At 39.3% G+C, this 22765-nt stretch overlaps 1 protein-coding gene across 1 annotated transcript in view; it reads right to left on the reverse strand.

Annotated features, from left to right (window-relative positions):
- Positions 1–3361: 3361 nt before the first annotated feature.
- Positions 3362–22765, reverse strand: part of RPA2 (Replication protein A2) — a 57678-nt gene continuing 38274 nt past the window's right edge. The window contains exons 7-8 of the mRNA XM_067150686.2: positions 18648–18727; positions 3362–3551 (exon numbers count right to left, since the gene is read on the reverse strand). Coding sequence (XP_067006787.1) covers positions 3473–3551; positions 18648–18727 — 159 coding nt within the window. The 3' untranslated portion in view covers positions 3362–3472. The remainder of the gene's footprint in view (positions 3552–18647; positions 18728–22765) is intronic.

Here is a 22765-nt window from a genome sequence, read left to right on the forward strand (position 1 = left end):
TAAATTAGCTTAATCAATCCTTGTGTCCCTATGTCACTTTTCTTGATAGGCAAAACTATGAAATAAAATTTAAAACAATAGACTGTAGGCCTAAATTATCTTAATCAATCCTTGTGTCCCTATGTCACTTTTCTTGGTGACACACAAAACTATGAAATAAAATAAAATTTAAAACAATAGTCTGTAGGCCTAAATTACCTTAATCAATCCTTGTGTCCCTATGTCACTTTTCTTGATAGGCAAAACTATGAAATAAAATAAAATTTAAAACAATAGACTGTAGGCCTAAATTATCTTAATCAATCCTTGTGTCGCTATGTCACTTTTCTTGATAGGCAAAACATGAAATAAAATAACATTTAAAACAATAGACTGTAGGCCTAAATTATCTTCATCAATCCTTGTGTCCCTATGTCACTTTTCTTGATAGGCAAAACTATGAAATAAAATAACATTTGAAACAATAGTCTGTAGGCCTAAATTAGCTTAATCAATCCTTGTGTCCCTATGTCACTTTTCTTGATAGGCAAAACTATGAAATAAAATAACATTTAAAACAATAGTCTGTAGGCCTAAATTAGCTTAATCAATCCTTGTGTCCCTATGTCACTTTTCTTGATAGGCAAAACTATGAAATAAAATAACATTTGAAACGATATTCTGTAGGCCTAAATTATCTTCATCAATGCTTGTCTCTCTATGTCCCTTTTCTTGATAGGCAAAACTATGAAATAAAATAACATTTGAAACAATAGTCTGTAGGCCTAAGTTAGCTTCATCAATCCTTGTGTCCCTATGCCACTTTTCTTGATAGGCAAAACTATGAAATAAAGTAACATTTAAAACAATAGTCTGTAGGCCTAAATTAGCTTAATCAATCCTTGTGTCTGTATGTCACTTTTCTTGATAGGCAAAACTATGAAATAAAATAACATTAAAACAATAGTCTGTAGGCCTAAATTAGCTTCATCAATCCTTGTGTCTCTATGTGACTTTTCTTGGTGACACACAAAACAGTTTCCCTTCTCGTGCCTCTTCATCACATTCTTGGATAACATGTCTGACAACCTCCCTAGCTTCGCTGTGGATAGTCTTTCCTTTCTTCTGGTAGGGTTCCATAATAGTAATACAAAGTACACTATAATAACATAAATATTTTATAACACAGTTATGTAAGTCTCAATATATAAATCGCTGTTCAACACTTACAACACACAGACAAGATCAACACTACTGAACTGTTCAACTGGCCATTTGTATCATCAAAGGGAGACTGGCTGCTGGCTGACGATACTTTTAGGAAGAGCCATAGCCGAGACGACAGAGGGAGAAAGCTGCTCCCCCGTGTCCCACCTCACGTCCTGCTAGTCTTCTCATCAGCTTGCATCTATACCAGCTACCCGGTCCTCTCCAGATTAATGTGCAACGGGCGTCACCTTCTTCGTCATAACGAGTGAAGAACTTCATCACACACTCAAATCTTTGGTTTTTGTGGTCCCCTGATAGGAGTTTTGGGACCTAACGGGAGCAGTTTCCTAAATTTTAGGTGTTCAGAAACAATGTTGTAAAGCACTGATCTCGACACATCAGGTAATTCGTTTGAGAGACCTGTTATTGTGAAGCGCCTGTTATGAATCTTCGCTTCAACTAAAGCCACCAAATCATCTGTAATCAAAGAAGGGCGACCGGAGCGGTCCTCATCATGGACGTTGTCATGGCCATCTTTGAATTGTCGTACCCACTTACGCACTTTGCTTTCACTCATAACAATATCACCGTACACTTCGCAATTCTGTCAATGAATTTCTGCAGCAGACAGGTTCCTTGCTGACAAAAACCGTATCACTGACCGAACCTCACACGCGGCGGGCGAGTTGATAGTCTTAAACATTTTGAAAGCACAGAACAGATCCGTACAGGTTAGCTACAGAGCTGAAACTAAGCACAGTTGTTCCCGAGGCATACCGGTACACGATCCATGTGCTCGTTGCGATATGCGCGTGAAATACTAGTGTCTACAACAAAACTGACCTTACTTAAAAAACACGCTTCGTACTTTGGAAAGCATCGAAGGAGAGAAGTTCAGAGACCGCAACTGGTGGAGAAGCCTTGCTCGCCAACCCATTGCTTAAGATGGAACGACGTGGGATATATATACAGTGAAATGTTTAATGAGGCTAATGATCTTGGCATTCTGTTCCCTTAAAGGAACGATGATCAAGAAACATTCTCAGGTATAAGAAACAATACAAGACACAGTCATTTCGGATTCTGGATATGCATGATATTATTATTATTATTATTATTATTATTATTATTATTATTATTATTATTTAGTTTGCATCCTTTCATGGCCAAATTCTCTATTTCAAATGATACCGTCTGTAGAAACGTTCTATGGTGAAATGAAATTTTATAATTGTAATTTCAATAATGACTGGAGAAAATTGGGTATTTATATTATATCTACTATACACTGTTGCAACAGCTCTACCAAACGAGTATAATTTTGTGTTGTCACTACACTCACAGGAGTGTCCAAGCCGTGGTGAGTGAGGGACTATAGCAACAGTGGAACACAGTAAGCCTATAAGGCTTGTAGTCTTGTCTTAACTCTGGATGCTCTATAGAATATGGTTACTGAGTAGCTTCTTCATTTTAGTGAAGGTGTTTCACTTATGTTCAATTCTTGCTTTGATCTCTTGGCTGAGCTCCCATTGTTCATTCAGATTACAACCAAGGTATTTGTACTGTTGAAACATTCTTTATCTTGTCGGTGCCTAGCACTACTCTAGCCTCGATGGACCTCCGCTTTCTCACGATCATGAATTTGGTCTTTTTCATGTTCATCTTGAGCCCCCAGTTGTTACAAGCAGTGTTGACTCACTCCAACAAGCTTGAAGAACTTTTGCACTGTCTGCAAGCAGCATGATATCATCTGCATAGTGAGTGTTTTTGATGTGCTCTCCATTGATGCAGATGCCTTTTGTAGTGGCTGTCTCCAGTGCTTAGTCCAGTACTGTCATTGAGTAGATGTTAAGAAGCAAGGGGATAAGACACAACCCTGATGGACTCCTTGCTGGATTTCAATCTCTCATGACCACATATCCAAACTGGACTTTTCAGTCACATATGTGAACAACTAACTTTTTTCAATATCTGGGAAATTCACTTTCTGCCCGTGAATGCACAGTGGTTGCTGTTTGTTCAAGTTTCATTTTCTACACCACCCTAACCAAATTTTGGAAAAAAATATGTGGGAATTATTTTCATGTATGGTAAACGGTCTTGGAACTTACGAATTTCCAGCAAGGGCAATCCTGCATAGCACTGGTCTCAAACTTAGAATCATAATAGCAGTGTACGTTTTATTATGTTTATTTTAATACATGAAACTTAATATAAAGAAAAAAATATACAAAAATAGACTTGACAGGAATTTTAGGTCTTATGAATATACAGATTATACATATTAAGAAGTATATGCATAATGGTCATCATCAATTGTTGAATATATGTGACCTTCACTGCTCAGGAACTCAAGTATTTCCCTGGAAACAAAAACAGAACACGTTTATAAAGCTTCACTCCTTTTAATGTTTAAATAGAAAAGAAGTTAATAGTTCAAGAAGGATGAAAACTATAGAATTAATTGATTTTCCCATTTTATTCATATGCAGAAGATTTATGGAGAAGTTAAATAAATGGACAATCATAAAAATTTACAACAAAACACAGAATAACAAGTAATGGAATGGAGTTGAGGAAGACAGTAACTACCAGAGCAAGAGCTGAAATTTTCAAGCAGGTGAAACATAAAATAACTACCACCTCTAATACCTAGGTACTCGCAGTGATCCCTATTTTTGGGCTGGGAAGACTTGGGAGAAAGGAGACGAGCTGCTCGACTAAGTGGTGTGTAATACCAATATAAATGGTCCGTTATTGGACATTATCAATTTTCCAGCTAACTCATTCCTGGTTGCCAGCGTTTTGCCCCCATGTGCTAGGTTGGGCTCATCAGTTGGTACATAGCACACCCACCATGACGCATGGCTAGTGCATACCCTGGAGGCCACTGCATAGGCTACTTGGAGCCACCAGCAGTGCCAATGCACTGTGAGAGACTTTGTCTCATTACCAAAAGTTGATGCCTGCTTAGCCATCAGATGATATATATGTTGATTCCCATAGGGAACCTGAAATATTTGTCCCAAATCAGTAAATTTATAATACCAATATGGAGCTTGTTAGTAAATATTTGTCATGAGGAAAGTAAACAACGACATGACTTCATTCGAACTAAACATGCTGAAATTCGCAGATGAAAATTATAACAGATTAGTGGGTCGTGAGTTTCCTGTTCGGGAAAAACGAGTGAGAAATTGGAGAAAGCAGCAAGTGGCATTTCGTGGCCCAAAACAGGGCAAGTTCCCGTGTGTTGAGGAAGCGTTACTAGAACGGGTGAGAGATATGCGGAACAGCAGTTGCAGTGTTTCTCACGAAATGTTACAACTAAAAACACAGGAAATTGTGAGATCCTACTATATTCTAGGAAACTTATTCAAGGTAAGTCGTGGGTGGGTTACTCTGTTTGTGCAGCATAATAACCTGTCTTTGTGCCAAATAATGCCCAATGACTGTTGCGATAAAGTTAGCGTTTCACAGGCATGTGATCACGTTAAGACAGCAAACTCACATTTCCTCTCACACATAGGCATTGCTGACAAAACCCTTGTGTTTTTGAAATGCCAAGGAACAACACTATTGTTTCTGAAGGGATTGGCAAGTGTTGTAATTAAAACTTCTGGCAACGAAAAGTTACACTGTACGGTGATGTCGGCCATTACTGCTGACGGCCGTAAATTGCCTTCATAGTCTGCTCCTTCATGGTAGAGTAAGTTTATAACCTATGATTACGTAGCCAACCAGGCAAAACAGAAAGCCTATTTATATTTAGGTCTTAGTCCATACTGTACATACAATTCAAGGCTCTTCAACACTACTAACTCCATAATGAATTCGTCACACATGTATATACATAGGCTTGCTCCATGTGGCTGTAGCGTCTGAAAACATCCACTGGTAGCAACACTAACTGAAACACCTTCAAGCATCTCTCAGTCAACGCAACCTCACTCAAAATCAGAGCTTTCAGATTGGTTACTGAGTGACCGATAATGAAAGTTAGCGATCTAGTGTTCATCCATACTGACGAATTACCATCTTCAGCCTATACTTTCTGGCTGTACTCCGGGTTTCCAAACCACTTGTTGCAACACTTTCAACCAACTCCAACCGTCTTTACCGATATAGTCACTGTGTTTCCCATGTTGCACAATCTTAACTGTTAGGCCATGTACAGACTTTTACCCAAATTAAAAGTTATACAAATATAAGGATATACATGTTTAATATTCCCAAACTACAAATCCTTCTTATAATATTATGTTCTTAGAGCTTAATTTACCAAACTCACGTGATTTTCACTACTTTATATTACAAACGACTTTACAAATTTTCCTAATATAAAATTGGGAGTGATGGTGATAATGATGACTTGTGTATGGTTACAATACCTCCCTTTGACTTGTGATAACTGACATTCTGACAATTGAGCAAATCACAAATATACCAGGCAAATTGAATAGCTCAAGCTTGTCAGACAAAATGAAAAATATGTAGAACACATTACTTCTATTCCCTGTGACACACTACCCATCATCTTACAAAATCCTGACGTGCCAACTACCCCGATTTAAGCGGGAGACTCCCTATTTTTGGTCCTTCCTCCCTCGCTCCTGATCGCAGAGACTTATCTCCCGATTTTGAGAACAGATTTAGTATTCCTGTATTTTTTGAAAAATCCCAGGTTTTTCCTCATTCTTTAAGTAGCTGGCGAGAACTGATGTTCAGTGTGCTCTGGCAAGACATTTGCAATCAGCTGGTGGTGTTCTTAAATATGACAGAATCTCTAAAGTAATGCTTTTTATTTGATCAATTCCATATAGCAGTGAGGCTATTTTTTTAAGCATATTTACAAGGACAAAAACTCAATTCAGATCAAAGCTTCTTGAAAAATTATTCTGGAAAAAATTAACTTTAAAACCTGTTCAACAAGGCCACTGCTTTGAGCATAAAGCTAGTTCAGAAATTTATGAAGAGGCCTAAGGTAGTTACGATGAAGAGTTGTGTGTTGTAAAGCTCAGATACGTGCAATATTTCAGTATATATAAATAAATAAGTAAATATAAAATAAATAATTTCCTAAATAAGAGAAATTGGATATTTGAGTCAACGTCTTCTAGGTAGCTAAACAATGAATTATGCTTGTCGTTGATGTAAGTGTGAAACATTCTACGCTGTTTGCACATTAAATATTGTTCAAAGTTACGTCATCAATGATGTGTTATAAAATGTCGGGATATGCCGAAAAAAATCCTCTTGAGTTTTGACTTTAGAAAGCTGGCACGTCTGCACAATGCTTTAAGTTATGAATGGTTCTACTCTGATCATCAAAGATCTGAAATGCACAGATCTCTACCTTCATGTCCACCACATAAGGACCTTCATACAACTGAAAAATCTGTATCTCTTTCTATTCTGCAGACGATGGATAAAAGACCTTCAGAAGGACCTTCTCTCCTACCTGAAAACTATCCCCTTGGCGTCGCTGCTGTCTCCCTCTTAGCACCAGCCTTCCGTAGGTTCGCTTTAGCCATCTCAATAACTACCTCCTTCGGTTCTTCCTCACCAGTAAAAAGACCCAAGATGGTTGCCAACTCGCTCTCACAGGCTTGTAACTGAGTTGGAGTTTGATTGGTCTTAGCCCTGTACTATCATGCCTTGTCACATTACACCAGCGCTCGACGTCTTCTAGGTAGCTAAACCATGAATTATGCTTGTTGCTGATGTAAGTGCGAAACATTCTACGCTGTTTGCACATTACTCTTTCAGACATTTTCCCCTGGTGATAGCGTATGGAAGAGTAGCACACGTGCACACCAATCTCCCTCAACTCATTCTTCCATATCCTAGATATAAACTGGGTACCATGGTTAAATACGATCAGCTTTGGGATACCAAACTGAGGAATGTAGTGGTCTAAGATCTTACCTACACAAGCCCTACCAGTAGCCTTTCGTAAAGGATACAACTTAACTTATTTGGTAAAAGCATCCATAACAAAGATATATTGATATCCATATCGTGACTTTACTTGCGGACCATATAAATGTACACCATCTGTTAAAACAGTTTGCTTAGTACCCCCCAAATAACTGTTTGGATGCTTGCTCCTTTGACATGTGTCGCACCTGGCTAGTGTCTTTCCGATGTCACACCCCCCCCCCCCCCCTATTTTGCCATACAAAGTTCTCCTGGATAGCAGCCAACACTTCATCAGCACCGAAGTGACCTAGATACATGTGACAGAGCCAAATAACGTTCATCCAGAGAGACTATAGCACAACCACCTTTCAATTTCCCATGATATCCTTTCTGGATAGGAGACAATTTTCTATTCTATATCTCTTATTCCCATGGAGTATTTCTCTTTCTTCATCTTTCTCTTCCAGTTCTTATGTCTTTCAGCCTTTCTTCCTTGCACTGCTCCTCTCTCATCTTCGCTAACCTCTGCTTCTCTTCTAGGCAGGTGTCCTTCCTCAAAGTGCAAACCAAGATTCCCTCCTCCTCTTCTGGTGCAGTCCTATTATCTGCCTCAGCTGTACGTCTAAATGGCTAAAATACATCGGGACATGCGACTACTAGATGTCAGCTTACAAATCTTGATAAAGGTTAGAGCACTGTGGTCAGTGTAAATGGTAAATTTAGCCTAAATTTTCTCAAAGAGTACACAATCGCTAACAATTCCTTCTCACTGACAGGATACTGCTTCTCGGCAACGTTAAGTTCTCTACTGGCCAGACACAATACCCCAGTTTCCTTGTTCATCTTTTTGGCACAAGGCTGAAGCATATGTCATGACATGATAGTCCTCATCAGGTCGAGGGTATTTCAAATATCACTGCTTCATGGAAAGCATTCTTTAATGCCTCAAGTGTTTCCCTGTGTCTGGGCAACCATGTCCACTTGGCACCCTGCGTTAACATCTCCCTAAATGGGTTGATAAGATGGGAGTATCAAATCACAAAGCGCCTAAAATAGTTGCAAACTCCTAGAAGTGACCTAAGTTGTTGGGTATTCCTAGGAGTTTTAGCAGCAAAGATCTTGAATCGGGGGTTACTCCCTCCGGTGTAATCTGATGTCCAAGAAACGTAATAGTTTTGTATAAAAAAGTTTGATATAATTTCTTAGTGAAGCCAGATTGAATTCATTTGGGGAAGATAGTGTGTAAATGATCCAAGTGATCCTCAAATGTGAAGCGATCACCAAGTCATCAGTGTAAGTGGTAGTGTACTCCCTAGTCTCATGTTTTGGTACCAAACGGGATAAGACAAAACTTGTATAGTCTCCCACGATGCAAAAGGGCCGTAAATGGCCTGTCTTCTTGCCTCAGGGGAACCTGTCAGAAACTAGAACTTAGGGCCACAGTAGTCATCCATGGCCTACCTTGGAACTTCTGTATTAGTTCCTCAGTGGTCTCAGTTCTCTCATGGTTAGCGGCTATGCACTTATTTATCTGTCGAGCATCGAGTCAGACCAGACTTAGACCGAGCCATCCTTCTTCCGTACCACAACGAGGAGGCTGACATACTGAATAGTGGATTTCTAGATAATCCCATCCTCCATCTCGTGAATTAACTCATCCACTGCTTCAACATAATACTGTGAAATTGGGTATCGACAGATATTGAAACTATACCTATCTATAACACTGAACCCATGTACATATCAGTTAGTCATTCCACGCCTGTTTGAGAAAACTTCACTGCAATTCATTAGCACAGTAAGTGGTCTCTCTCTAGACCGGTAGATTCCACAATTTCCTTAATTTCCTTCTGCTTACTCATCTCCTTATTCCCACTACTCAACGTACAACAAATGTCTTCCTTTAATTCTTCTTCTTCAATAAATTGCTCAACGAATCTCAACAACTTGAATATGACAAGTCTCATACACAAACTGGTTGTCTTCCATACAATAAGTCAGCCTAACAGGTCTCGACCCTTCCTCAGATCATAACGTCACATTTCATAAGTTCATTTCAATGACAACTTATTCTCTGCGACTTATTCCCCTGTTGGGCTGAGTGGCTCAGACGGTTGAGGCGCTGGCCTTCTGACCCCAACTTGGCAGGTCCAATCCTGACTCAGTGTGGTAGTATTCGAAGGTGCTAAAATACGTCAACCTTGTGTCAATAGATTTACTGGCACACAAAAGAACTCCTGCAGGACAAAAATTCTGGCACCTCGGTGTCTCTGAAAACTGGAAAAAAAAAGTAGTTAGTGGAACTGGGACCGGTCCACTCTGATACCCCTACTCTTAATAGTCTCAAAATATTTTAAGTTAACACATGATCTCTGGCTCCCTTTTCACCCTGAATATCTGCCTCAATGAAAGGATTCATTAAAATATGCACATTCTCACCACTGGAATTGCGATCATCGATTGGTCTTCCTGCACATCAACATCGTAACTTCCAACAATCTTCATAATGCATGTGACCACAGTATTCTGACTACGGAACATAGTATGAGACCCAACACACTTGTTTCTCACTCGTTTAAATTTTCAGGATGGTGGGACCCTCCTTTATTCAGGTTCCGACCTTCCTGACGTCTGTTTCCACCTACCTCCCTGTGATTGTCTACCTGCCTGCCTATATTCCTATTTTACTGCTGCCTGCTTTTATTCCCTCCCTTATTGTTTAACCCCCTTGGCTGATCATTATTCTGGTTTTAAAAACCTCTATTGTTCCTTTCTTGCTCATACTCCCTCTGCTGTTAAACCCTGGTTATTCTACCCTTGATAATCCCCTTGCCTTTGAGGTCTTCCATTACCTTCTGTTATCCTGATGCATATTCTGAACCCGCTGCAAACCCAACGAGCCAAATCTCCCCTGCAGTTGTTCCATTTGCCTGATACAGACTGCTAATCTAACTTCTTGAGAGAAATGTTCCAGCATTCTCCTCAATATGTCCTGTTCAAACAAGGTCAAATCCTGACTAAGCAGAACATGTTCTCGAAAATACTGAGTCATACCCCCACCTGTCTGAGCCCTGTATCTACCAAAGTCATACCTGCCAACTTTTGAAAAGGGCTATCATTAAAACTCACGCGCGACGAAAAATCTAAGAATTTTCGACATACCCCGGCTTGACGAAAATATTAATAGTTCTGGGTTACAAAATGCAATAATTCATGCTTTAAACAGAATATTTCAATGAAATCAAATCTACTTAAAATACAGGCCAATGATTTGTAGACGAAAATAAAAATCAAGAAGAAATCCATGTTAAACAGCAGCAGGCGTGGTGAATATAAGTTTGGAGCATACATAACAGGACATCCTTGATAAATTAAGCAGATACGTGATAATCGAAAAAGGCTTTATTACACAATAAAACTTGTTAAACATAACATAGTCAAGAAAAAATATAATACACACTGCAAATCACACCTACTTACATCATAGGACAATGATTTGCAGATGAAAATAACAATCAAGAAGATTAATCAGGTGGCAAATGCAACCGATGACGGCAATACCTGGTTGAACTTCCTTCAGAACTGCTGAAACCCCATTTTTGTGTCCTATAATAACAGGAGCATTGTCGGAGCAGAAAGCCACACAGTTTTCAATTGGTATGTTATGAGAATCCAGCTGTGATAACATCAGGTTACCTATGTTTCGCCCTGTTGAGTCCCCCTCTAACGCTGGCATGGATAGCACAGTGCTCACTACTTTTCCCCACAGAATATCGTAGAATGCAACAACAATAGGATACAACTTGGCATTCGTATCATTGCTGCCATCTGTTGCCAAAGAAAATGGTCCATTCTGAAGGCACTTAACAACTTCAGATGATGCATTTTTTGCCATTTTATTTACAATGCATGCCGTTTTTGTGCGACCACAACTGTATTTCTTTGCAACTTCTGATGTGGGAAACATCTTCTTAAATAAAGCACCAGCATGATCAGCCGCATTAAAAGGCACATTGTGTTCCAACAAAAAGGAAGTAAACAGACACTCAGCCCTAATTATGTCACTGTCAACGTTTCCAGACTTGGCAAAAAAGGTGTTGATTTTCTTGTCTTCCTTCGATTTAACGTAACTTATGTGTTTGCCGCACTTCACATAATTACTGAAATCGTTTCTTCCACCCTGTGCAATATTAATATCACACCCACATACCATACAAAAGGTAATTTTTTCTCCCTTTCTTGATTTTAGTATGCACGGAAAATCAACAGAATATGATTCTTTAAATGTCTGGAAGTACTGTTTCTTGTTGGATTTATTCATGATAACCTATAATAGGAATATAGTGTATGAAAATGTCCGAGAAAAAAAGTCTCATCCATTCAAACATCGAAAGGAACCTGGATCACTGAACGTCACATAAAATTATAACAAACACTCAAGGCAGTCAAACACTTCCTTAAAGCATGGCAAAACACACAAAGCCTTAAAAGATTAAATGAACATGACGCCAACCTCGTGAATGAAGAATGTGCACATGGTAAAAAACATACACACGTGGAACGAATGTAATTATTATTCTTCTTTGTAATTTAAGGGGCTTCGCTAATAGCGGTGTACCCAGTCATTGGAACAAGTGTAATTAGTCCAAGGAATACAGGAAATTGCGAAGCATGAAGTTATAACACAAAACCTCAAACCTCTCATTAAAATATGTCATAACCTCAAAAGGCCACCAAAGAACAACAATCACGTGGTCAAACAATATAGGTTAAATCACAAGCGAACGGAGCATCATAATAGTTTGTATAAAAAATTATTAAGAAAAGGGAAAGAGCAGCCTATAACTCTCAGACATTTCACTTCACAATCCAATGAACGGAGCAGAACAAAGAATTTGCGGAGCAGAGCCTGTCAACACCTAAGATTCACACAGAAGTACTGTTATCCCGCCTTTAAATTCAATTCCAACAACAACACAAACATCACAGATTAAAAATACCAATCATGTCAAAGAATGAGTTATCGACTATCGTGGACTTGCTTTCGACCAAGACAGACTACGATATATTGTAGTCGGTCTTGCCAAGATCGAGCGTGCTTCGACCCACGCAAACAATCGATTGTACGGAAGTGGAGCGATTAGCTAATGTTAACGTTTCAAAATTTTGTCCGCGAAGTCGTAAAATGACACCGTCCATCCGTAAAACCGTAAAATGCTGCAATTTCTGTAAATTTTACGGACAAACCGTAAAAGTTGGCAGGTATGCAAAGTTGCTTTTATCCTTCGCTTTCCCTTGAATCTCGGTGTTCTAAAATTCAGCCCTGAAATTTTCCTCAAACTCTTCTGACACGTAATTTCCTCCTTATACACATCAAACCACAACTTGGCCTCGCCCAATAAATAACTCTATACCTTCACCTCTACTACCAATCACTCAATAGTTCCTTCAGGCAAACCCTTCCCAAACCATTGCCTGATCATCTTAAGAAACTCCATAAGACAGACCATATGATGTATTATTAAACTTAGGCAGTTCTATCTTCCTCACCACCTCAATCTGCTGAGCAATTTCTGTGAAATTAGATCTTCCTAACCTCAATTTCACAATTTTTCTCTCTAGCTTCTCAGTTTTTGCTTTGGTTTCCAGACTGCCAATCACAGTGCTTTCTTTATTTTTTTTCATCAATATTCGATTTTACATACTCTATAGCCTACTTTCTCTTCGATCATGTTACTTAATTCCAGTTTATCCTTTCTCATCTTTCTCCTCCAACTGAATCGCATGGAATTGTACTTTCTTCTCTACATTTTCTTGTCTCAATCCTACCTCTTTGACTTTCTCTAGCCTTTCTTCAGTATCCTTCAGCCTAACTTCAGTTTGTTTTATGGTCCCTTAATTCCTGACTCAGATAAGAAAATTTCTCCTCTATTGTTTTTGACAAAACTTGACCTAAATTGTGCATTTCCCTCTGTTGGTTCTGAATCTTATTACTAATGCCAGGATTTCCATGCAAATTCAGGTTTTTAAATACGCTGGTTACAATTCTCAAACTTTGCAAAAATTTGTTTTATGGGTTAACGATTCCAAATAACCATTCTTTTTCTCTGCATGTTTAACTGTTTTGGCCTTTTTAGGACAAAATTCATGCATAATGCATATTTTGAAGATTTTGGATTTAATAGCGAATATTTGGACGTTTAGTATTGCAAAATATTACTTTTCTTGTGACTTTGGCGCATATATAATGTTAACTTGCACGGTAGTGCCTTTTATGAATGTTGGTTTGTAGAATTTGGGGCCCTTTTTCCACGTTATACATTATGTCTATCACTGAGAGACGGAGAGAATGTAATCCTGGCATCCTATGTGACAACCAGAATTAGTACATAATCCAATTAACCAACACTTTCTTATCTGTTGCTTGAGTAAACATTGACATAAGCCAGAAGGCCCCACGTCGATCTATGTAATTCTTGGGATTAAGCTGTCCCAGTTATACATTGTTATAAATCGAACCGCAAATTGTGCATTACTCATTGAGGGCTCATTTTTCCGTCCATGTTAGAGGAACAAAACAAAACTTGTATCGCATTTCTGAGCTAGCAGTTGGTTTTGCACTGAACCCTATTCCATTGTTATCCTGGATTTTCCTACACAGAACTCTCACTCGTCACTTACTTATCACAGCAGGCAATCAATGCCAGTTATTGAAGAGATTCAAATGTGTCTGCCATCATCGCACAGAGAAGTAGCTGCGGCAGCTAGATATAAGTTGAACAAAGTGATCCGTTCAAATTCTGATTTTGAATTCGTCAAGCTTATATAAGACTTATTGTGGTGAAAATGCAAAAGACATACAATTTGTCCTCACTTTGTCCCAAATGTCTTGATTCAAGTATGCACTGTCACTTTTTGTGACGTAGAAATATCATTTTCTGTGCTTAAGAATGTGCTGACAGATAAACTGATGAGCTTAAATCAAGACAATTTGAAGAAATTAGTTGTTGTACAATGTTTCAAATGGAACTGAATTTTGATAGTGCATATTTCCAGTTTATCGTGCATGTTTTGCTATATGATAGTGCATGGAAATCCGGGCTCTACTTATTACTTAACTCCTTCCCATAATTAGGTATTTCCCTCCTTAATTCTTCCCTTGATTACTAGACTCCCTCTTTAATTCCTTCCCTAGTTTAGATAACTCCCTCATTTGTTAACAGTCTCACAAAATCATTGTTACCCCCACACCCTATTGGCAGTGGCAATGCACGAAGGATAACAACGGAATAGGGTTCAGTGCATTGGCACTGCCGGTGGCTCCAAGTAGCCTACACAGTGGCCTCCACGGTATGCACTAGCCAGCGTATTGGTAGATGTGCTAGGTACCAACTGATGAGCCCACGCTAGCACACGAGGGCGAAATGCTGGCAACCAAGAATGAGTTAGCTGGAAAATTTATAATGTCCAATAACGGACCATTTATATTGGTATTACTATTCATACCTGCCAACCCTTCCTATTTACCCAGAAACTTCTCGGTTTTTAACTCGTCTTTCAATTTTCCGATTTATTTTTACTTCTACCAATTTTTTACCAATATAACCTCTAGTACGGCCAGTACTCTTTCCCGAGGATAAAGGATAAATTCTTATGTGCTTGTGTAATTTACAAAACCTCATTTTGAAGCGTATTTATTCGATGCTTTATTTCATGAGTGTTTTGTCCGTCACCTACATGTATCGTGTTTCCCACTCACCACAGCAGCATGTGCACTTTATACAGCTGGGGATTCGGGACGGCAATCGTCCTGCAAGCAAGAGAGGCTAGTGCACGCTCGCGACTCTGCTAATTAGGACGAAAGAATGAGTTTGTTATTGTGTGGTACGTGCACTGTTAACATCGTTTCTGTGCGTAGTTTCGTTGCTGTTGTAGGCCACGCGTGTTTTCTTGCATTTCTATGCTTTCCCCCTCTGTCAAAGTCGTATGTTAACGTATGGGACATATTGAATTGTTTTGTATGTGGTAGTTTCACGTATTTAAGTGTACAATTAATTTTAATGAGTTGAATGTTTTTAACCCTTTCAGACCCAAATTATTATTTTTGGGAGAATTTATCTTTATCCTTTGGACCAGTTGTTTTAGAACACAGTGATAAAGTTTTTAACAATTTTCAAAATTTCCCACACATACATTATTATTATTATAGACTGTTATGCCTTTCAGCGTTCAGTCTGCAAGCCTCTGTGAATTCACTAAACGTCGCCACAATCCTCGATTTGCAACTAGTGTTGTGGGCTCATTTAGTTTTATACCCTTATCTTTAAATCGTTAGAAACTGAGTCTAACCATCGTCGTCTTGGTCTACCTCTACTTCTCTTACCCCCTATAACGGAGTCCATTATTCTCCTAGGTAACCTATCCTCCTCGATTCACCTAACATGACCACAACACCGTAGCCGGTTTATGCACATAGCATCATCCATCGAGTTCATTCCTAAATTAGCCTTTATCTCCTCATTCCGAGTACCTCCTGTCATTGTTCCCACCTGTTTGTACCAGCAATCATTCTTGCTAGTTTCATGTCTGCTACTTCTAACTTATGAATAAGATAGCCTGAGTCCACCCAGCTTTCGCTCCCGTAAAGCAAAGTTGGTCTGAAAACAGACCGATGTAAAGATAGTTTCGTCTGGGAGCTGACTTCCTTCTTACAGAATACTGTTGATCGCAACTGCGAGCTCACTGCATTAACTTTACAACACCTTGATTCAATCTCACCTACTATATTACCATCTTGGGAGAACACACAACCTAAATACTTGAAATTATCGACCTGTTCTAGCTTTGGATCACCAATCTGACATTCAATTCTGTTGAATTTCTTACCTACTGACATCAATTTAGTCTTCGAGGGGCTAATATTCATACCATACTCATCGCACCTATTTTCAAGTTCCAAGATATTAGACTGCAGGCTTTCGGCACAATCTGCCATTAAGACAAAGTCATCAGTATAAGCCAGACTGCTTACTACATTTCCAACTAACTGAATCCCTCCCTGCCATTTTATACCTTTCAGCACATGATCCATGTAAACTACGAACAGTAAAGGTGAAAGATTACAGGCTTGTCTAACCCCTGTAAGTACCCTGAACCAAGAACTCATTCTATAATCAAATCTCAGTGAAGCCCAATCGTCCATTCGTTTGACATGGCCAAACCATTTCAAACGGGCCCTTGTCACTTTTTCATTCCGGGATGGGTACACACCAGCTTTCTCCCTTATTCTTTCATTCCTTACCCTGTCCCTTTTTGTCTTCTGTACCATAGTTCGTAGGAACTTCATTTCTGCGGCTTGTAGTTTGCTATCCACTTGTTGGGTTGTTGTGCAGGTTTCTAGGCCATATGTTGTTATGGGGGTGAAGTATGATTGGAATAGAATCTGCTTTGATCTTAAGGGAACTTGTTCGTTCCAGAGGAGATTCCGAACTTGATGGTAAAACTGAGCTGATTTTTGAATGCGGTTGTTAATCTCATGCTGTATTCTGTTATCACTTGAAATGATGCACCCAAGATATTTATATTGGTCTACTGTTTCAAGCTGTGTACCTTCCAGCATTATTTTTCCTTTCTTCTTCTGCCTGTTGACAGACATAGTAACAGTTTTCGATTTATTTATTGTTAATCCATGTGCTTTCAAATGTTCATTCTAGGTGTTCAGCCTCTCTTGGACTTCCTTCTTTGTATTTCCCCAAATTACTACATCATCTGCAAATGCAAAAGCATTGATGTCCATGTTGTTGTTCTGCTTAATTTCTTTCATGACTTCATTCATGACAGTGATAAAAAGTAAGGGTGAAAGGGTACTGCCTTGTTGCACTCCTCTAGTGGTTTGGAACCATTCAGAATTACCATTTCCTATCTGTACACATTCCTTCTGCAGTCAGTCCCTGCTATGAATGGTGTGAAGATATTGCTCATAGGGTCAGTTGGTGCAGGCATTTCAGTGGGCTTGGCAGACTGATATGTAATAGCAGCGTCTGACTTGGTGAGGAAAGCAACGGGAAACTACCTCACTCCTCATTTCCCTAGTATGCCTCTTCAGTGATGCCTAGGCCATCTATGACAGCTGATGGCGGAGCTGTTGAGGATCCAAGCAGCCTACGGGCTGAGGACTAAACGTACATACATCTGTACACAACTGCAGCAGTCTTCGTAAAGCATTTTAACTTTCTGGATAAGTCCTTTGGGTACATTTTTCTTTCTTAAGCATTCCCATATAGTCTTCCTTGGAACACTATCAAATGCTTTTTCGAGATCCAAAAACACTAGTTTTAAGTCTTTGCCCTTCTCCCAATGCTTTTCTAACAGTATTCTAAGTCTAAATATGAGATCAGTAGTTGATCGGTGTTCTCTGAATCCATATTGTTCTTCCTGTAGTTGTGGTTCTACTATTTTCCTTAGCCTTTTTTCAAGTATTTTCTCAAATATTTTCAAACCATGAGACAATAAAGTGATCCCTCTATAATTGCTACATTTCTTCCGGCTTCCTTTTTTTAGAGGTATTATTATTCCCTTTTTCCAATCATCTGGGACTTTCCTATCCTTCCATATTGCATTCATTACTCTATGAAGCCACTGTATTCCTATTGCACCAGTTGCTTTGATCATATCTGCACTGACTTCATCAAATCCTGTTGATCTTTCTTTGGGCATACTATTAAGGGCAGTCTCTACTTCCTTCCATGTTCCAATTAACACATATAAACCATAATATAGACCAAGGCATGAATATGAGAAACAGTTTAGAATAGATGTAGTAGTTATGTAAAAGTGAAAAGGTTAGCACAGAATAGGGTGGCATGGAGATCTGCATCAAACCAATCGACCCAAACAACAACGTCAATATTGGTTACATAATTGCAATGACATGCAATGTTTTTTACATGTATGTTATAGTGCTCTAAATGTTCTCCTTCATGCTTTGACACACTGAAAAACGTACAGTATTTTAATGGAGTTGACACTGAAATAGAATGTCTTTCTTCTTAACAAACTAAAAGAACAGTATGAAAATAATCCTCTTGTATGACGATTTTTAATGAGCTTTATATCAATGTGGGCTGCTGTTAGAATCCAGAATTTCAAACTGTGGGAAGAGATTCATTTCTGGTTTCCAAGGAAAAACACATCAATCTTTTTAATGCAAATTAAATGGGTTTGAAAATGCAGAAAACAACCCACAAGCAAAATTAAAGGCATATACATTTTAGATCAGATAGTAGGATTATGAACCATTTTCATACAGGTTTGGATTGGGAAAGTCAGCCTACTGATCTCTTCCTTCTCAAGTATGCCAATGCAATGAAATTCTTAGCTAGGATTTCACCAATAAGAGAGCAGCAATTGCACTGGTTGTCTTATTCACAGAAGTTGGGAAAATATTCCACTAATGAAACCACGGAAAAAACTAAGTCTGATCAAATTACCATTAATTTCATGCAGAATAATTTCCTAGGAAACTAAAAGTAACTTACCCAATCTCTTTCACTGAGACTTTTCCAGTAAGCATATTGGCAATCTCTTGTTTACTAGGACCAATATCACCAGGAGTGCTCTGAAATGAGATAATTTGGTACTAGGTAAATATATTTTCAATCTTCAGCACAGTATAGTCTGTATGATTGAAGTACCTGCAGTTAATTTGACACAAATACACTGACCAGCAAAATTAATGGTTTACAGTAGAACCTCGATTATACGTTCCTGGAAACTACGTTTTCCCTATTATTCTTTCAAATTATTTGGTCCAGCGAGCATCCTAATTAAATCACGTTGTAAAAATCCTGCATTATCCGTTCCTCGAAGAAACAATTTTCCGGATCAACCATCCAGAAATTTCAGTCCCATCAACGCTAAATCCTCGATCACGCACTTTTCAAGAAACTGTATCTCGCGAGAGGACAGCTACGGCATACTTACGGATCTTGAGGAAGTACTGTACCTCACTGGAAAAGCGATCGGCGGTGAACATTCATAAGGGACCATCTTAGCATCGCACTTGGGTGGTAGTGTTTACAGAATCCTCAGAAATCATAAAGCAGAGAGTGTCCACAGTAATTGGAAGGAGACAGAGCGCATTTCGACAGCTCTACTTGAATAAGAAGATGTACAATATTAGAAGGATCCACCTTTCAATACTTCGTTGTAAGTTGAACTAAAAAGAAGTCACAACTTGTTTATTGGGACCGGTTTCAACACATTACAAGTGTCATCATCAGCCAAATAGTAAAGTAGGGCAAGATATAAAGATCTTAAAACAACTAATACATTGAACACAGGCAAAAAATTGTTTTAAGATCTTTATATCTTGCCCTACTTTACTATTTGGCTGATGATGACACTTGTAATGTGTTGAAACCGGTCCCAATAAACAAGTTGTGACTTCTTTTTAGTTCAACTTACAACGAAGTATTGAAAGGTGGATCCTTCTAATATTGTACATCTTCTCATTTCTCTATTCAATACGGAACGATCATGAAGTTTTTAACTTTAAATAAGCTCTACTTGAAGACGGAACGAGTTTTGTGAAATGTGCGTACTTGCAAAACGTCTACATTATGTCCAGGGCTACATTCCCCCCCCCAAGTGTATCGCCGAACAGGTTTTCGGCACTTCCCTCAGGGCACTGTATAGTCGCTGGGCTTTCAGGCAGGAATCGAAACGGCTCATTCTTAAGTAACACAAATTCAGTATTTTAATATTATCGTATACGATTATGTTATCGAGAATAGAACAGATCTTGTACCTTACATACATAAAGCCATGGGAGGTTTTGGGATTGCCTATTACTGTTTCCGTCCTAATATAAGTCTGGGAATTTCACGTTTTTGTGTCAAAATGTTATAAAAACTGCAGTCGTTTTATTTGCGCACGTTACATTTAGAAACTATGTACCATTTTGCAGTCATACCAACTTGCACAGCGAGTGCGCTTTCCAGCTGAGCTCAAGGTCGCGAATAACCGTAATTTCGGATGCTATTAATGTTAATGCTATTTTTTCTCTTTCGAATTTGATCGTGATTAGTGACAGGCAGAACTGAATATAATCCATTTTAGAACTTGAGGATAGATACATACATTTGAAACCATATTCTCGAGTTCAACATAACCTTTAAAAGTCGATGTAGGCCTAATTTATACGGTACAAGATTTCCAGAAACTGACTATGAACAGTATACCGGTGACCAAATTACAATGGAAGATAAAAAAAAGAGGGATTTCACCATCATGTTGGGTGCTTTGGTATCTAATGTACTTTATTTTAACAGATCAGAGAATTAAAAACTACTTGTAGTCGATTGTTGTTTGGCTTGGCGTTACGGGTATTCGATTTTTCGAAGAGTTTTGCTGATCAAAGTTGCTGAACTGAAAGAAGTTTTCAGAGGAAACTGACAAAGTTTTCCCTGTAAAACTGAATGTAAAGTTTCGAGATTTTTAAGTCGCATATCGGTAATTAATGTTTGAAGCCGGCCCCGTGGTCTAACTTGCCTGCCTCTCACCCGGAGGGCCTGGGTTCAATTCCCGGCGAGGTCAGGCATTTTTACCTGAACATGAGGGCTGGTTCCAGGTTCACTCATTCTACGATTACCGGTACCTTTAATTGAGGAGCTATTTAATGCTGAGATGTCGACCCCGGTCTAGAGAGCCAGGAATAACGGCCAAGAGGATTCGTCACACTGACCATGCGTCACCTCGCAATCTGCAGTAGGGTTGGGCAGATCGGAACATTCACTTGTTCCGTAACATTAGGAACTTGAGGCGGAGTGTTTCGGTACAGAGTGCCGAGACACAGGACTGTAACTGCGTCCTAGAGAGAACTTCAAGAGGCAACAGGACATGCTCCGCTTCAGCTGGATATGCCTGAACCGAACGTGCTGTGCCAAGGCCACACTAGATAGATTAGTTGGCCTTGACTGTGTCTGCCTGTCGATACCGGCTGTGTGCCGCCCTGTGTTGGAGTGTCAACATTTTTTCATCCAGTTATATCTTTACTTCTAAAGCGATGACCCGTATTTTTCTTGGGCTTAAAAGTTTCCTTAAAGTCCAAATTAATTTTTAACATCAATCTCCGAGAAAGTGTTGAGGGAAATTTTTGAAATATTGAAGAAAGTAAATGGAAGTTGAGAGGGAAGGAATTCGAAATGCAGAGAGCATAAGGCGGGACGCACATTGGGACGCAGGCGAAGCAGCTAAAGCAGTGCAGCGCTGAGCAGATTTTTGTAATCCACACAAATCATTGCACCATCGCAAGTTGACAGACAGGGCAGGACAGAGCAGAGCAGGCCGGTTTTGCACGTACTTCCGCCTACCACGCGATGTCTTCGAAACACAGTTTCCTGCACACGTGTCACGCAGTTAGTTAAGAAATGGAGGAGAAAATTACCACAGCCATTCAGTCTCACTATGTTTTGTAGGTACTATGTGAATCATGTGGACTGCAATGCAGTATGTATGTATGTATGTATGTATGTTCGTGAGTAAATGGCTGAACAGAATTTAATGAAAATCGGTATGTAAATTCGGGGAATAAGGCACTACAGTCTAGGCTATAAATCATTTTATTCACGCTGTGTAACAAGGTAGTTTAGAGAAAGGCCTAAAATGTAATCCACCGAGCAAGTGGCCGTGCGGTTAGGGTCGTGCATCTGTGAGTTTGCATTCGGGAGATAGTGGGTTCGAACCCCACTGTTGGTAGCCCTGAAGATGGTTTTCCGTAGTTTCCTATTTACAAACTAGGCAAATGCTGGGACTGTACCTTAATTAAGGCCACGCCCGCTACCTTCCCAATCTTCCACCCTTCTTCCGTCGCCGAAAACCTTCGATATGTTAGTGCGACGTTAAACAAACAGCAAACAAAAGAATGTAATCCTCATATATCTATGAAACAATCCATGACCCAAGTTCTCGCAACATATAGAATTTAAGACAAAGATCTAATGCTGATTATGGAGAGCATCATCGCCGACTCCGTCGCCGTCATCCATCATCACATTTATGTAAAGAGATAAATACGGAAAATCATTTATCATGTCTTGTCAAATATAAATGCAAACGCGTTCACAACAGACTGTCAATGTTGATTGATTTTAGTATCTTGCGTCTTGTGACAACTAGATGAAAATCTAGCAGTACATTTGTAAATACATATTTTTCCCTCTCCCCCACTGTGATCCTATTAATGAATTTACCATGCAAGTTGGTCGTGCGGTTAGGATCGCCTTGCTATGAGCTTGCATTCGGGAGATAGGGGGTTCGAACCCCACTGTCGGCAACCGAAGATAGTTTTCCGTGGTTTCCCATTTTCACACCAGGCTAATGCTGGGGTGGCTGTACCTTAATTAAGGCCTCGGTCGCTTCCTTCCCATTCCTAGCCCTTTCCTATTCCATCGTTGCCATAAGACCTATCTGTGTCGGTGCGACGTAAAAAATAAAAAAAAATCATGAATTAAATTATTTGCTTAGTCCATATGAACGCCGAACATCGGTAACATAGAAATATTGTTCAGTCTTGTAAACTGGCGAAGGTGTTTGTTTTTATTGCGATTGTCTTAAGCTGAATAACCGCGTTGCCATCAGCACAACGGAAATTGTG

Source organism: Anabrus simplex, chromosome 7 (assembly GCF_040414725.1).
Source record: "Anabrus simplex isolate iqAnaSimp1 chromosome 7, ASM4041472v1, whole genome shotgun sequence".
Classification (NCBI taxonomy): Eukaryota; Metazoa; Arthropoda; class Insecta; order Orthoptera; family Tettigoniidae; genus Anabrus; species Anabrus simplex.